Genomic DNA, 16,039 nt, shown 5'->3' on the forward strand with positions numbered 1-16,039 from the left:
TGGAGGTGGCCACACCTGCCTGCTCACTCCTGTTTCCGGAAGCCGAGAACTTGCACTGACCCCCCGCCTCGCTCTAGGGAACTAACCGCTGGGCCCTCCGAGTCCGGGAGCTCCCTGACTCCTGCCACCCAGCTCGTCCTCTTGTCGGCTGGGAGCTGGAGCCCAGACAGGGCCTCCGTCGGCTCGCCTGCCCGGAGCTGTGGTGACGGTCCACCCAGGAAGGCCCCTCGCCCTCCAGACCCTTCCTTGCATGTGCGTGATGTTCTGATGGGGCTGAATCACACTCCCTCTGCACACCTGGGCACAAAGCCCCTCACCCCGATGGCTGAAGGAGGAGTCCCAGCTGGGGACCCAGGTGGGGGTCTCAGGGAGGCTGGGAAATTGGGAGCCAGATGCTTCTCTGCTTCCTGTCTGTGTGACCCTGCCTCGCTGTGCCCCAGTTTCCTCACCCAGGGATGGCCTGAGCAACTGGAGGGATAGGGGAAGACGGGTTTGGGTCAAATCAGGAATTCAGTTTAAACGTCCTGAGTCGGAGATGTCAAGAGGCATCTGGAAATACAAGTCTGGAGCTGAGGAGAGAGGTCTAAGCTGGAGATTATGAATGTGGGTGTCATCAGCAAAGAAACAATTTAAAACTCTAAAACCCAGGGAGGTGAGATTGCCTGCGGGGGGGGGGGGGCGGCGGGGGAGTGGGAGAGGTGATGCAGGCTCGTGTGCATTAGCCCCTGTCCTCCTCGCAACTAACTCCCCCGCTCGCTTCTCGTACTTTCCTCCTGAATCAGTGGTGAGGCGGAGGGAAGGGAGGGGTGAGGTCAAGGGCTAACCAGCCCAGTGTCTGGCAGGGACAAATCCACTGAATCTGGGGGCCCTCTGACCTGGGGACCGTTTTCATCATCCCCATTTGGCAGATGAGGAAAGTGAGGCACAGGGAGTTTAGGTGACGTGGCCCCATCTCTTTCCAGCAGAAAGCATCCCGGGGTGGGTGGGCGGGTCACGTCAAGCCCCTCTGTTTTCACAAGGGATTTGGTTTATTTGCAGTCAGGGCTGCTTAGCGGGCAGAGAGCAGCCTTACTCACAGGGCCTCCCCGGAGAAGCCTGTCTGCATCCGCTGTGCCAGCCTGCCCTGTGCCCAAAACACACCCCACGCCCCCGTTGGGCCGGTTGCTGTGGTGCTGGATGCGTCTGTGGCTTCCCGGGGCAGTGGCTGGAAGGACACGCCGTCAGGAGAGGGAGCATGTTAGGCGGCCCGTTCCCACCTGGGGGCCCAGATCTAGAGGCCTGGAGGCTGCAACATGCATTCCCAAATCTGTTTCTGGTATTTCAGAAAGGCTGCGCGGGTGACTTAAGACGTTGAATTCTCTTGCTTTTCAGCTCCCCTGGCCACGGCGGTCGATCGGAACTTCTATGGGCCGCATTCTGAACACGCACAACGTTGCCAGTAACGGATTCCTACGTGTAGTCACTTCTGTTTGTTGGAAAAGTCCTGAAAACATGGAGCTCATGGGAGACGAGGATCTTCAAGGGGCTGGGGCGGTGGGAAGGCCAGGACCCCACTGCCCTGGGCTCTGGCTACTAGAACGATTGACGTGTGGGCTTCTTGTTCTCCAGCCCCACAGCACCTTGGTTTCTCTTCTGTAACCACGTGTGTGTGTGTGTGTGTGTGTGTGTGCACGCACTTGTGCTGGGGGCATAAGCTCTATCTCCCACGTGGAGCTGAGGGCCCAGCACCTCCTTCCCCAGGCTCCTCTCTGTCCAGGGATCAGCCAAAGGGAGGGCCTAGGACCCAGGTATGGACTCTTCCTCTGTATTGGTCGGCTTTTGTTCTAGTAACAAATAGCCCCCAGATCTCAGTGGCTTTTTGTTTTTCTCTTTGGCTCGTGGGCATGAGGGTTGACTTTGACCCCACTCAGCTCTCAGCCAGGCATGAGAAATAACTGTTCTCCTGGCAGACGGAAGCAAGAGGCTAACCTGAACCACTCAGGTGCATTTAAAATCTCTGCTCAGATTGGGCCCATGTGATGTCCACTCACATTCCACAAGCCAGTTCTGACACCGGGGAGGGTGGAGGTGGAATTCTCTCCATGCGGCTGAAGTGGATAATTGGGGAACAGTGATACAAGTCTACCACAGTCTCCGGACTCTTGCTCAAGCCTCATTCACCCCAGGGGCAGGGCCCCGGCCCGAGAGCAGTTTTCTGCCTCCCAGACCCGAAGCTGGCTGACCCCTGTCCCTCCCAGCCGGCTTCTCGGCTTCCTGGACGTGCTCGCCTCCCTTTCCACTCAATTCCCTCTTGGATTTACACTGGCCACAGTCTGTTCATAAGGCTTGCGATATAAAACACCTCAGATAAGAACACAAAATAACAACAAATTCGAGATGATGCTAGCAGAGTTTCTTTTTGGAACCCGGAGGGCCAACACTTTAAATTGGTAAAGATCGGTGGGATAAATGTGGTTGGCAAGGGGACTCAGGACACGGGCCTTGGAGGGAAGCCCAGGGGTCACGAGGAAGGAGGGAGCTGACAAGGGTCTGCACAGGGAAGGCGGGAAGACAGACCCCCTTCCCTCACATCTCAACTTGGCCAGCTAAACACCCAAAGACCTGGCCCCAACTCCTGGCCCCCAGATGCCCAGAACATATCCTCTGAGTCCCCAGCCAGGACAGAGGCTTCCTCTTATACTCGAGTTCATTTCTCAACCTTGGCTGCATAGGAGACATCTCTGGGGAATTAACAACAACAACAACAACAACAACAACAACAACGACAACAACGTTGTTCCTCCCCAGATTCCTCCACAGCCTATTAAATCAGGTTTTTTTGGGGACCCTGGAGACCAGGGTGTGCAAAGAGCATCCCGGGTGACTCTAATGAGCAACCAGGGTGGGGACCCGAGGCCCCCCCCAAGCTCCATTGTGCCTGAAGAGGGATGTCAGCCCCTGCGATTTCAGATCTATGGATATTTCCGCAGAAAAGAAAAAAAAATCTGGATAGTGTGAAACCTCGCCATTTTTATTTTTTTTTATAATTTTTTTTTAAATGTTTATTTATTTTTGAGACAGAGCATGAACAAGGGAGGGTCAGAGAGAGAGGGAGACACAGAATCGGAAGCAGGCTCCAGGCTCTGAGCTGTCAGCACAGAGCCCGACGCGGGGCTCGAACTCACGAACCGTGAGATCGTGACCTGAGCCGAAGTCGGACGCTTAACCGACTGCGCCACCCAGGCGCCCCCCCCTCGCCATTTTTAAATGTTAGCTCCAAGTTACTCAACTCTATGCAGGTCAGACAAAATGCGTCTGCAGGCCACTGATTCGGAACCTCTGGGCCATAAACCAAGTGTTAACAGCTCTGGGCTGCTCCCATCTGCTTGGCCGGCAGGAAGCGCTGGTGCGTGAGATCAGCAGCACTGGACGTGACCTAGGGCTGTGCTGAGGTTGGGCATCAGGCCACGAGCTCTAGCGACAGGTGAATTACAGAGGTGACCGAGCCCTCACACGTCGTCATCTACCCCTCGGTCCCCGCTGGGCCTTCCTGAGCATGCGGCCTGCTGTGTTTCCCCCTCAGGTAGCTACCTGGGCAGAACCAACAAGCCGCAGAGTGGGGGGCAAGTTCCGGCTGGGAGTTCTCTTTACCCCAACCCTGTGTTCCCCCTTGGGTTGTTGTTGGCTTTTTTTTTTGGTTCTGTTTTTGTTTTTTGAGTTGATGTTTTTTTAGCTTTTAATTACACTTAAACTGTGTTTTTAAAACAATTACTGTTTTTTACCATAAAAGTATTATTACGTTTATTGTAGAACGTTTGGAATATGAAGTAGAAAGAAGAAAATGAAAATCATCTATAAACTTAACTGCCCCTTGGGTTCTGAATATGGAATGACTTCAGGACGTTCTGCAAGAAAGTTCTGCAAGAAAGTCCTTCGGGGTGTGGAGGAGGGGGGGCCAGGAAGTCGTCTTCTCTCCTGGGAACACACTTCCATTTCCCGAAACCTGGGATATTCAATACCTTCAAAAGGCTCGTCCATCCGACCTTTGATACTTGTCAGTGACAGACTCTGAGAACCCGCCTTATCTTTTAGGTCAATATTTCTTCTTCCTCATACATAACAAAAATTGCAGTAAGAAAGAAATCTTCAGGGAAAGCTATCTGCTGTCCCACCGAGCGGCCGGGGGAGGTGAAAAGACTCCCAGGTGCCCTCTGGTGGCAGCTGGAGGGGATGGCGTCAGGCCGGGCCGGGGCCCCAGGGCCAGCCCTTGCTCTCAAGTCCGTGGTTCTCAGAGTGGGGTTCCAGGACCCAGCCTCGCTTGGGACCTTGTTAGAAACACACCGTTCCAGGCCCTACCCCGGACCTCCGGAATCAGAACCGCTGGGGGTGGGACCCTGCAATTTGGGTTTTAACAGGCCATTCGGGGGGTTCTGATGAACCCTGAAGTTTGAGAACCACTGTTCTAGGGAAGTACAAGCCTGGGACCGGAGGGCGTGTCAAACAGCGTCGGCCTGTGAGGACAAGCGGGAGGGCAATGCTAAAGACGTGTTGGTGCTGCAGGGGCGGGCGCCAGGCCAAACCAGCTCATAAAGGTCCCTGGCCGCAGGCCGCGTGGCCTCTCTCTCCATCCCAAGGTGCCTGGGGGCAGGCGGGGCTCCCAGAGTGAACAAACCCGTCCAGGCTTCCGCAGTGGGGCTTAAAAGGCCACAACGCACTGTGTGGAACTAGGCCCGGGATTCTTAGGACAGAGCTCAGAGGTACACTGGCAGGGGTCATTCCAGAAGCTGAGGGAACGTAAGAGCTCCCTCAGGTAAAGGCGGAGGAATGAAAAGCAAGCATTGAGACAGGAACAGAGCAGGGACAAAGGAGCCCGAGAGGAAAGGAGGCCAGCAGCAAAGTGTGGCCTCCTTAGTCAGATCGAAGAAGCCCCTCAAAAGTCCTTTTAACCTTCCTGGAGGAAACGCTTTATAGTCCGATCCCTGCCAAAATGAAAATCCCACACTGACTCAAGACGCAGCTGTGCCAGAACTGGGGGAAATCGGTCTAAGGCTCCAACTGGGTGACGGATGGATGGGTGGCTGGACGGATGGATGGGCCCAGCAGGTTCCCTGCGGCAAGGTTTCCCTGACGGAGAAGTGAGCGTCCTCTGCGCACTCGGCTGTTTAGGAAATCCCTGCCCCTGGCGAAGTCAAGCAGGCGTTTGTCGAGAAAATCTGACAAGAAAACAAGGATTCGGCAGAAACGAGACACAGGCAGATGTAAGATGTCATGGTAAATTGTCCCATCTTCTAGAAACCGTTCCGTGCACGCTGTCATTCTCACGGTACTGTTACAGAGACGCTGTTAAGAGGCGGTCTTTCAGGTTAACACGTCTAACCCGTTGATTAGCCTTATTCATTCAACAAGCGTTTACTGAGCACCTACTATGTAGCAGTCATTGTTCTCGGTCACAGCAGTAAATAAACGGATGAAAACCCTTGCCCGCACAGAGCTTACATCCCGATGGGGGAGGGGAATAATAAACAAAATAAGCAAAATGTATAAAGCTCAGGGCCCATCATCTCCAGCTTGCTCATCGACTAGGCTCTTTTCTTTTATATATGTTTATTTTTGATAGCGCGAGAGGGGGAGGGACAGAGAGAGAGGGAGGGACAGAGGATCTGAAGCAGGCGCTGACAGCAGCGAGCCCAATGTGGGGCTCGAACTCACGAACTGCGAGATCATGACCTGAGCCACCCAGGCGCACCCCCCGCCCCCATTCCCCTGCATCTACTAAGCTCTTAACTGAATTTTCAAAGCCTGAGAGTTGGCTTTTTCTGAACTAGAAGAGAGAGACAGTGCTTTGGTCTTCAGGTTAGGCTTCTAAACACTGCGAAGCCACCAAATCACCTGGAGATTTGTTAAAATGCAGATTCGGCTGGGTGGGGTGGGGTGGGGTGGGGGCTGGGGGGAGCTCCCAGGGTGCTGTGGGGGACGCAGCTAGCCCCAGGAACAGGAATTCTGCCGGCTCCCTGCCCCACCACGACTCCTTGCTGCAGTTCTGGACTTGCAGGGGGAGGCCCTGGGTAGTCTGCAGTTCCCATAGCAACTCCTTCCAGCCAGCAGGGCCAGCAGGGCGACCAGGAACAATACTCCTCCTTAAAGGTGAGGAAACCGCACCCACCCCAGAGAGGTTGCGGGAGGTCACGGAACTGGATCCCAGTCTAGAGGGCTTGCCGAAGCCACTGGGCTTTGCGTGGCCTGGGGCAGACGGGGGCCTTTAGAGAGCGGTGCCCTCGGGCAGGTGCAGCAAGCCTGGGAGGAGGCCAGCTCAGCGGCAAAGAGAGCAACCAGACCAGGCACTTACCGGCTCAGAGGTCCTTCTAGCTGCCACAGCCCGCCTGGAAAACAGTTTACTATGCCCTTCACTGGACTGGCTCCCGGGTGGGCTTCCTTCCGGTTTACCTCTTCGGCTCCCTCTAACGTGCTGTGAATTTCGCAAGCAGCAGCCCGATAGCAGCTGTTAGACATGTTCGGCCCTCCCAGGTGGCTTTTGCCACGGCCCCATGAGTACAGCCAGGTGAGGCTGGCGAGCTGGGATGGGAGGAGGAAGGACGATTCCCTCCCCTCAGGCCCCGAGCCCCGAGGAACTGTTCCTTCTCACTTTATAGGCTCCCCTGGAAAGATTGTCACAGAGAATGGACACACGGCGGCTATTTCCTGGTCAGGTTGGAGGATGGCAATAAAGAGAGGTTATTCGGCCAGTCAAAACACACTCGGCCCTGCTCCTTCTGTAAATGTTTAACCATCCAGAATGGCAAACACGGCTTTATGGCACGTAACGAATGTTTAGTGTATTAAGGAGCGGAACCCCTTTGTCATGGGCCTAAAACAACAAAGACAACAACTGGAGATTTTCTTGGTGTAAAAGAACGTGCCGGTGAGAATGCCGTGGGCAGACACGTTCCTGCGGGAAGGCGAAGGCCAAGGCCAGGCCAAGGTGCTTCCCCTGAGGAGCTCTGCTCACGGTATGAAGTGTGGTGTATCTGTAAGAGCCTAAGTGGCTGAGACTCAGGAAGGCCATGCAGCAACGGGGACAGAGGGTGAGGTGCCAAGAGCAGAATTTTCCAAAACTGGAGCCAAGATCAGTTGCAACAATGGCCAAGAGAGGAAAGCAGGGACCAAGAGAGGAGGCTGGCTTGTCAGAAGATGAAAACAGACAAAGCCTCTAGAAACAAGGGAGGGTTTAGAAGTGGCTACCTTGGAGGTCAGCGCAGGATCTAGAGCAGATAGGAAACCCAACAGGCTATCGGTCACAAAGCGGCCCCAAAGATTCTGGAAAACGGGAAGGAAATTTGCTCTCAGTATTTCCTTGCCAACTCCCTTCCAACCCCACCCCTGACCTGCCTTTTCAGGAGAGGAGGGTTTTACCAGAAAACAGGTCAGCCTTGGTTCTACTAGGAAGCCAGGGAGAAAGAAAGTGGGCAGGGATGGACCAGGAAGGAGGGAGGGAGGGAGGGAGGGAGGGAGGGAGGGAGGAGGGTGGGAGGGAGAATGAGTATGGATACGTCTTAAGTTGGACTAGAACTAAAACCAACTTGAGACCCTGGATGGATTCATCCCAAATCCTGTTTCTGCCCCACCACACAGGGGTGGGGGGGGGGGGGCACTGCCCCCTGACAGGGCCCGGGATGGGGAGAGAGCAAGGGCGACCATCGAAGGCCCATTCAGAACAATCTACCTTGCGGTCCCTCCTGCAAAGTTTAAAAAGGCAGAAAACTAGTTTTATCTGTAAGAAAATGTTTTTATTCTTTTGAACCCCACAGGAAAGAAAAAAAAAAAAAAAAAAAAAAAAGAATGCAGCCAAGACCAAGTGTTTAACGAAAATAGTGTCCCAAAAGGCAGCAAAGTGGGGGAAACCTCAACACAAAGTCAGTGACAATTTTCCATGTTTTTGCACAAGGATGAAAAAAACCTGTGACAGTTGTGAGTTAACACTTCCAAGGTGACAATTACACAAGATGATTCAAAAATGCAAAATGGCAGCAACATGCACACCTGGCTAAAGCTAGAAGTTTTTTTTATTTTTTCTTACCCCCAAATAAGATCTGTGATTAAAAGGATGATTCTTTTTAATACTTCGATTTTGCTGACTTGCTCGTCCCCCTTAATCTGCTTTAAATATGACGTGCACGCCAATTGACGGGAAATTTGGGAAGAACGGTGTCCTTCCAGAATCCATGGCAAGGAAGCAAAACCAATCTGGTTCCTTAATTTTCCTAGTTTCCCAATACAATTTTGCCTCGCCCCTCCCTCTCCCCGGCCCTCCCCCCCGCCCCCACCCGGATTCTTAAACACTTCCAAAAGTGGCCAGTGCAAACACTTTTCTACCAGTGTCTAATATACACTTGAAACCGAAATCTTTGTGCAGAGTTTTGAGTTTAAAACTCTTAAGAACAAAAACAAAAACAAAAAAAAACAAACCCTCCTTGGCACAAGAGCTGAGGAATAGTCAAGTTTCTTTTAAATCATCCAACACAAGATGATGAAGAGAGGAAAAGCACAGTTAAACGAAAGGAGATTAAAAAATGAAACCCAACAAACCCGAACCCGGTTTCCTTGGCTGTCTTTGCAGGTCTGTGGCACACACACACGGCCCGGCTCCCCGCCCCCAGGTGCTTGCCTCGAGAAGTCCAGAACACCCGGGTGCTTTCTCTGAGAGGACACGGGATGCAGCCGGGGTGGCGTCCAAGAGCCCAGCTACACGCCAGCTGTACAGCAGGATCCGCAGCGAGCTCGACACAGATAGAAGACAGATGACGGGGAAGGGGGAAGATAGTTTAAAGTCATCAAGTTTCCTCTTGAAATGTCTTTTCCCAAGGCACTGCTAGCGATTTTCTAGGACTGCACACCCGAGGGGGACAGGAGCATTTCCGACTCGACCCCAGGGACGCTCGAGAGCCAAGTCCCATCACCTGGCTCCCCTCGGCTTACGGGACACTCCTGGGGTCTGTCTGCTCCTCGGAGGGGTAATCACCTTTTGTTTTCTGTCATGTCAATAATCATCTTGGGTAATGCAGCTATGAGAGCAAAGCTGTGTGAGGTTATTAACCCTTCCACTCTAAAAAAGAAACGCTTCTGTTAGCATCCCACGTGAATCCAACGTGCAGGTTTTGCTTGCTTATTTAAGAACAAAACAGAACAAAAATAAAGGATTGGGAAGCAAAAACCCTGCTTTTGTTTGTTTGTCTGTCTGTTTTCTTCAAGAGGAAACTGTAAGAATACATAAAAGGCAAAACTGGCTACTTGAAATCCAAGAATGGTTTTAATGTGTTGGCCGAGAAAAATAAACTGCAAAGTTCTGTGAGGTCTTCTAAAAATTTACAAGAAAAACTGATGGGCAGTTCTAATCAGACTTGGATGTTATCTTTCCCCCCTTTTTAAAAACGACAACATATACAGTCCCACAAAATACAATATAAACTTTTTTTTTTTTTTTTTTTTTATCTTGACTGCCAGAGACGCTCCTTTGTGATGCCTTCTGGTAACCAAATGGCTGGGCAAAAGCCACAGCTGGCCTTCATTTCTTCAGGGGCTGGTAAACAGAGGCATTGGGATCAAGTCCAGAGGGGCTGGTCTCCACAAATTTGGAAGAGTAGTGGGGGGAAACGGGGCTCAGGGGGCTGGTCGTGGCGCTGTACGTTATGCTGGGCATGACGGCCATGACTTCGGCTATCTTCTGTTTAAGGTCCTTGATTTCCTGGTCTTTCTGAAGAATTTGTCCTGAAAGAGCAAAGACCCACCGTTAGTGAGAAGGGAGGGTCCCTCTAACACAATCCCTCGCGGAGGCCCAATCCCGAGTGAGTTCGCCTCCAGCTCTGATGGCTTCTAAGGGTAGGAACTTTTCCTGTTAAGGGCCAAACAGTAAATATTTTAGGCATTGCGAGCCACACACTTTGTTTTTTGTTTTTTTTTTAAGTTGATTTATTTTGAGAGAGAGACAGGGAGCACAGTGGGGGAGGGACAGAGAGAGGGAGAGAGAGAATCCGAAGCAGGCTCCATGCTGTCAGTGTGGAGCCCGACTCGGGACTCGATCTCATGACCTGAGCCGCAGTCAAGAGTCAGATGCTCAACTGAGTCACCCAGGCGCTCCCCCTGCCTTTTTCTAACATGCAAAAACCATTCTCAGCCCATGGGGAATACAAGAACAGGTGGCAGGCCAGTCTGGCCTGTGGGCCGTGGTTTTACAGGTGTTTAAAAAGGGATTCTGTTTATGGAGGGGTGACAAGCGACACGTTGAGCCACGTGTGGAGCGCGGCAGTCACCCACGGCAGCCGAGAGGGTGCACCACGGCTGCACCTCTTGAGCGGGAATATTTTTCTGGGAGGCTGGACATCTGAGTGTCAGACCGAGGGATACAGAACACCTGAGGCCCGAGAATCCATCACCGCACGCTGGGCCTCCGGGTTCCCCTACAGAAGGCACACGAAGCCCGGCAGCGGCTGCACTGGGGGGGTCTAGAGTGACACAGTGTGCTCCTCCCCACCTCTTGGCACTGTGCCGCTCGGCCTGTCGGCCCACTTTGCACCTGCCGGACACTTTCACGTTACCTGACTCGGCCGCCCAGCATCCCCCCTCCCCCCGCTATGCTTAGCTTCTTGACCCAACCAACTCCTGCCTTGGGCCGCTTCCTCTTCTGGGCTTCTCCTGCTCTGTGTTCACTCCTGAGGTTTCACTTCCTCACCAGGCTTTCCCTGACCCTCCCCTTAAAATCAGACCCGACCCTGCACGCACCCCCCCCAATCCCTAGATTCTCAACACATCCCATGCTTTCCTTTTTGTCCCTTTCTTCTAGTAAGGATAATAATTACAATGGCTAACACACAAGTGCCAGGCACTGCTCTAAGTGCTTACATAGACAAACTCACTTATCACAATGACTCTAGGATGTGGGAATTACCATCATCATCATCATCATCCATTTTATAGATGAGGAAACTGAGGCAGAGAGAGGCCGAATGACAGAGCCAGGATTCAGCTCTGTGCGGTCTGGCTCCAGTCTGCACTCCCACGTACCACATTCTTTTACCTCCTGTAACTACCCATTTGGGTGATGCTCTGTGCCCGTCATCTCCAGTGGCCTCTGCTCCATGAGGGCAGAAGCTGGGTTTGTCCCCTTGTTCGCTGCCACATCCCTAGTGCCCAACCCCCCAGAAAGCTCAGGCTCTGCAAGTTATGTCTCCTGCCCAAAGTCATTCCGTGATTAAGAGGTCGAGCGGGATTTAAACCTGGCACCACTGTTCCAGAGCCCACGCAATTTGCATCACGCTTTGAAGCTCCCTGGTCTACTGTGTGAAGAACACTCAGGACTCAGGAGTAGCCCTTCAGAACTTCAGAAATTTAAATACTTTCAAAAAAAAAAAAAAAAAAAAGGTTGCATTTGAGCTGCACTCAGTTTGAGTCCTGCAGAAGGTGGTAATATATTTGAAATGCAAGAGGGCGCGGTGACATATCTTTAACAAGCATGTAGTAGAGATGAAAGTCATTTTGGAAGTGGGATGAATCAAATGATACAGAAAGTAGGAAGCACAAAAGCAACAAGGGGTTTGATTTGAATTACAAAGTTGGATCCTTATTAGAATATTCTCAGCTTGACAAGGGGGGGAAGTAGTGGGAAGGCCCAGCAAAGAGCAGTAGAAAGGAACTGCTCTGACTTCCTTCATGGCCCCTCAGCTTCAAGTTCGCATCAAATATCCTCCTTCCCTTTGAACAAAATAAGCCTCGGATGAATAAAATACCTAACGGCATCTGTGAGCCGCTGTATCCTTTTTTTTTTTTCCCCACGCAGATGCAAGTTTGATGTTTTTAATCAGTAACATGCAAACATTCCCGGAGCTTTGAAAAAGGCAGTTCTCTTTGCTTTTTTTGTCTCTTTGCAAGAATTCGGGGGCTGACACGGAAGCCCAGTCTGCGCTGGGAAGCCAAACTCCCCTTGGCCACTCAGAGACCAGGTGCTCCCGCACTCCAGGGGGCTGTCCTCCCACAGTGCAAATCAGAGCAGCTGAAATGAGGTGGCCCCTTTCGCAGCCAGCTGAGCCAGGAGGGCACAGGAACCGGTGTGTGGCCAGAAGTTCCGCTTTATTTATTTAAACCAAAAAAATTTTTTTAAGTTTAAGTAGTCTCTACAACCCAACGTGGGGCTTGAACCCATGACCCCGAGATGAAAAGCTGCGTGCTCTTCCAACTGAGCCAGCCAGGCGCCCCAGAAGGTCAGCTTTAGAACAGAATTCCCAGGAACCTTCTTCTTAACTGCTTTTCCCTGAGCCCACAGATTAATAAGCCCGACTCCCAACCTGCCATTCTTCTTGCTCTATCATCTGGGCCATCCCAAGCCCCTCCTACGGCTCCATTAACTTTTCACAACTTGTATATTCCCCCCTGCTCCCGGGGTTTGGGCCCTCTCGCTGGAGATGAGACCCCAAATGCCCCCTGACTGACGACGATCTCTCACCTGGGTGTCCAGGAAACGACTCCAACTCCGAGCATCTCCAACCAAAGTCACTCTCTCTTCTCGTTCCCTGATTCAGTTCTGTTCTTCTTCTCTGCTCCCAACAACTTTATCCTCCCACATCCCCCAGGTGCCTCCACTTTCCTTCCCTCCCTGTCTGGACCACCCTCCCTCCCCCACACTCCCCACCTCTGAGACAAAAGACAGTCACAGCCTCCTAGGGAGTCTACCTGCCTCTCCTCAATCTCACCTTCCAGATCCATCTTTCACATTGCTATTGGAAAGACGTTTCCAAAATAATGGCCAGAACACGTCACCCCGTCCCTCCTGAAAAATCTAGGGAAGACACAGTCTGGTTTGGCTTCATGCACGGTCCCCCTCATCTCCCAAGTCCTCCAGCCTGAGGCCACCACTCATCTGGACGTTTCTTTCTTTTGCTTGCACAAGCCCCCCAGGTAACAATGTCTTTCCCCTGCCATTCTCTGCCCCCAGAATCCATCCTTCAAAGCCCACTCAATGTCCCCTCCCTCGTGAAGCCACCCCTGATCACTGCTCTGGCCCTTCAAGTCCCCCACCTCTACCCACTGGCAATAGGCCTCTCTGCTGTACACAGGGCCCACAGGGTCCAGCCATCTTTGTGATCATACTAATACATCGTTGGCCTTCTGCACATTCATTCCCTCCTGGGGGTAAGTGGAGTCTTCTAGAAACCACATGCAAGTAAAATTACAACAGACTGAAGGTAGAAACAGGGATGAGAACCGAACTATCTTCTATTGAACCAGAAACTAAAGAGATTGGCTCAGAGTAAAACAATGCCATTTTTCCTCATTAAATTTTCTCTGGGGTTTTGGGCAAATATAGTTCTTTCTCATACAAATAAGTTATATGTTTATTATGCTATTTGAAAATGAATTAATACATGTTTTAAGTTTTAATTTCTTTTAAACAAATTTTTTTTTAACGTTTACTTATTTTTGAGAGACAGAGACAGAGCACGAGCGGGGAAGGGCAGAGAAAGAGGGAGACACAGAGTCCGAAGCAGCCTCCAGGCTCTGAGCTGTCAGCACAGGGCCCGAGATGGGGCTCGAGCTCACAGACTGCGAGATCATGACCTGAGCCAAAGTCGGATGCTTCACCGACTGAGCCACCCAGGTGGCCCCAAGTTTCAGTTTCTAATAGGTAAATACTGATTGACATAACCCACTTGGAAAAAATCTCCTTGGGTTACTCAAGAATTTTAAGAGTGTCAAGGGGTCCCCAAGACCAAAAAGTTTGAACACCCTAGTAGATCCCCCACCACACTGTGTCTTATCTGTACCTCTCTCTCCTTCAGCTTCTCGTACGCATGCTTTGAATGTTCTTTAAGTGCCTGTTGAAATAACCTTCTCCTACTAAGTTAGCTGTTTGATTTTTTTTTTTTTTTTCAGTAATCTATGCTGGCTAATTAGTTTCTGGGACAAAATCTAAATTTCTTTTCATCAGGTTGTATCAGGCCTCTGTTCAGAAGCCTTCCAAAGCTTCCCGTGTTACTCAGAGCAAAGTCCCAAGTTCTTTCCAAGGGCTACAAATGTGGCCCGGCCACTCTGACGCCAGCAACCATACCCGCCCCTCAGGCTGTGGCCTATGCTCCTGAGGCCTGAAGTGCTTTTCCCCCGGAGATTTTAGATTTACGTGGTTCCCTCACTCTCTTACTTTCAGCCTCTGCCCAAATGCTACCTATTCAAAGGATTTTCCACGACCACCGTGTCAAACTAGTGGCCCCACACAGACACTCACACTTCTTGCCTGGATACTGCCTCATTTTTATCCCTGCATCCATCAGCACCTGATACGCTCCATGCCTGCTTGGTATTGCCTGTCCCCTTGGGGCGTCTTGCAGTGCCCAGCACACAGTAGGGCCTCGGGAAGTAGCTGTGGAGTGCACGGCCTACTCTCCAGAAGCTGCTCCCAGTGCTCCCTCATTCGTAACCACGGCGGCCTGGAACGCGTCAGGCCTTCCTAGCTTCCCTGGCCTCCCTCAAGCTGTTTCTTCTGTTCAGATGCCTCTCTGCCCCTCGCCCTCCTACACTGCTTCGTCACTGAGCTAACCCCTGCTCATCATTCAAAACCCAACTCAGACATCAGCTCCCCTGAGAAACAGCCCTCTAACTCCCAGACTGGCTCAGTCCCTGCCCCTCGGTATGTTCCTACACCACCACCTTTGGGGGACTCCGCAGTTGTCTCTTTCTTCAACAACACCGTGAACTCCTTGGGCACAGAAACTCATCCCCTTCTCTGTGTGCCCTGCACTTGACATACTCGCACCTCAAAATACGTCCGCGGAATGAATTAATGTGATAATTCCTAGATGTCAAGGTCGGGCACTTACAAACCGAGAAAACCGAATGTCTTTGGTTCTGAGCTCTAAGGGACGTGTGCTGTGCTCCTGTGCATTGTTCGTCACACCACCTCCTCTGGGGCCCGCTGCTCTCCTACCTTGGGCGATCTCGAGCTGTCGCTTTGCGTCCCCCAGTGCAGAGAACAGGTCCAGCTTGATTCTCGTCTCTGCGCTCAGACTGTTCTCCAGGTGCTGTGTTTTGTCTTGCATGGCCGAGAGCGCTGACATTAACACCTCAGTGTCCTTCTCATTTTCCTTATACTTCCGAAGCTCCTATCAACATCATCAAAGCAGCAAGATGTTACAAGATAGTTTTGGCATCGATGTCTACAAATTAGCCTGAAATCACAAATAAAATCCCACTATTACTGACCTGGCCCCTAGAATACAGAATCCTGGTGTTTCATGGGTTAAGAATCTTACCACTTGGAGTGAAAAATGTATTTATATGATGATATGACATACAAAACTATTTTAGTAGATGAATTTGATGGTGTTGGGCTGTTTCTAGTAACAGTGGACTCTGTTTCCAAATAAAACACTTTCTTACAAGCCTAATTCAGAACGTACAAAGAACTTTTTCCTTGCCCAGTTGCAAATGCTGCTGTAATGCTGTAATCAATTTGCCAGAAGTCTACTCTCAATTTGCACTAAAAAGTTATAAAAAATGTTCATTCTTTTGATAGGACATACTGCAGAGTAAGCCCACTTAAAACAACTGGTAATGTCGCCAATAAATACATATATTTAAATAAATATATACACACATACAGATATTTTAATTTTTTCATTTTAGAGAAATCCAAACTTATTACAGAGAATTAGAAATATATTAAAGTTCAAAGGAGAAAACGAAAATTACTCAAACTCCTGACAGCATAAAAAACTGTATATATTTTTAGTCTTTTAGAAGCATATGTATATCTTTTAGCATAAATGAGATCACACCATATGTAGTCTTGTATAGTTTTTTAAATCAACTGGTTTTTGAAAATGTAATTTTTAACGGCTATATAATATTCTTGTATATGTACCATAATTTATTAAATGAATCTCCCTTTGTTAAGATTTTGTTTTCATTTATATACCACTATGATGAACATCTTTGTTTATCAATCAATGATGAGATTTTAAAATGTTTATCTTAGGCAGGAGTTCTGAAAAGGGAAATAAAGTATATGAACTTTTCCAGA

General features: G+C 50.6%; 1 protein-coding gene across 1 annotated transcript in view; it reads right to left on the reverse strand.

The window, feature by feature from the left end:
- Positions 1 to 9,264: 9,264 nt before the first annotated feature.
- Positions 9,265 to 16,039, reverse strand: part of MACO1 (macoilin 1) — a 63,382-nt gene continuing 56,607 nt past the window's right edge. The window contains exons 10-11 of the mRNA XM_019461846.2: positions 14,945 to 15,119; positions 9,265 to 9,741 (exon numbers count right to left, since the gene is read on the reverse strand). Of these exons, the coding sequence (XP_019317391.1) occupies positions 9,539 to 9,741; positions 14,945 to 15,119 (378 nt within the window). The 3' untranslated portion in view covers positions 9,265 to 9,538. The remainder of the gene's footprint in view (positions 9,742 to 14,944; positions 15,120 to 16,039) is intronic.

This window comes from Panthera pardus, unplaced genomic scaffold (assembly GCF_024362965.1).
Source record: "Panthera pardus isolate Hobbes unplaced genomic scaffold, ASM2436296v1 HiC_scaffold_11, whole genome shotgun sequence".
In the NCBI taxonomy this organism is placed as follows: Eukaryota; Metazoa; Chordata; class Mammalia; order Carnivora; family Felidae; genus Panthera; species Panthera pardus.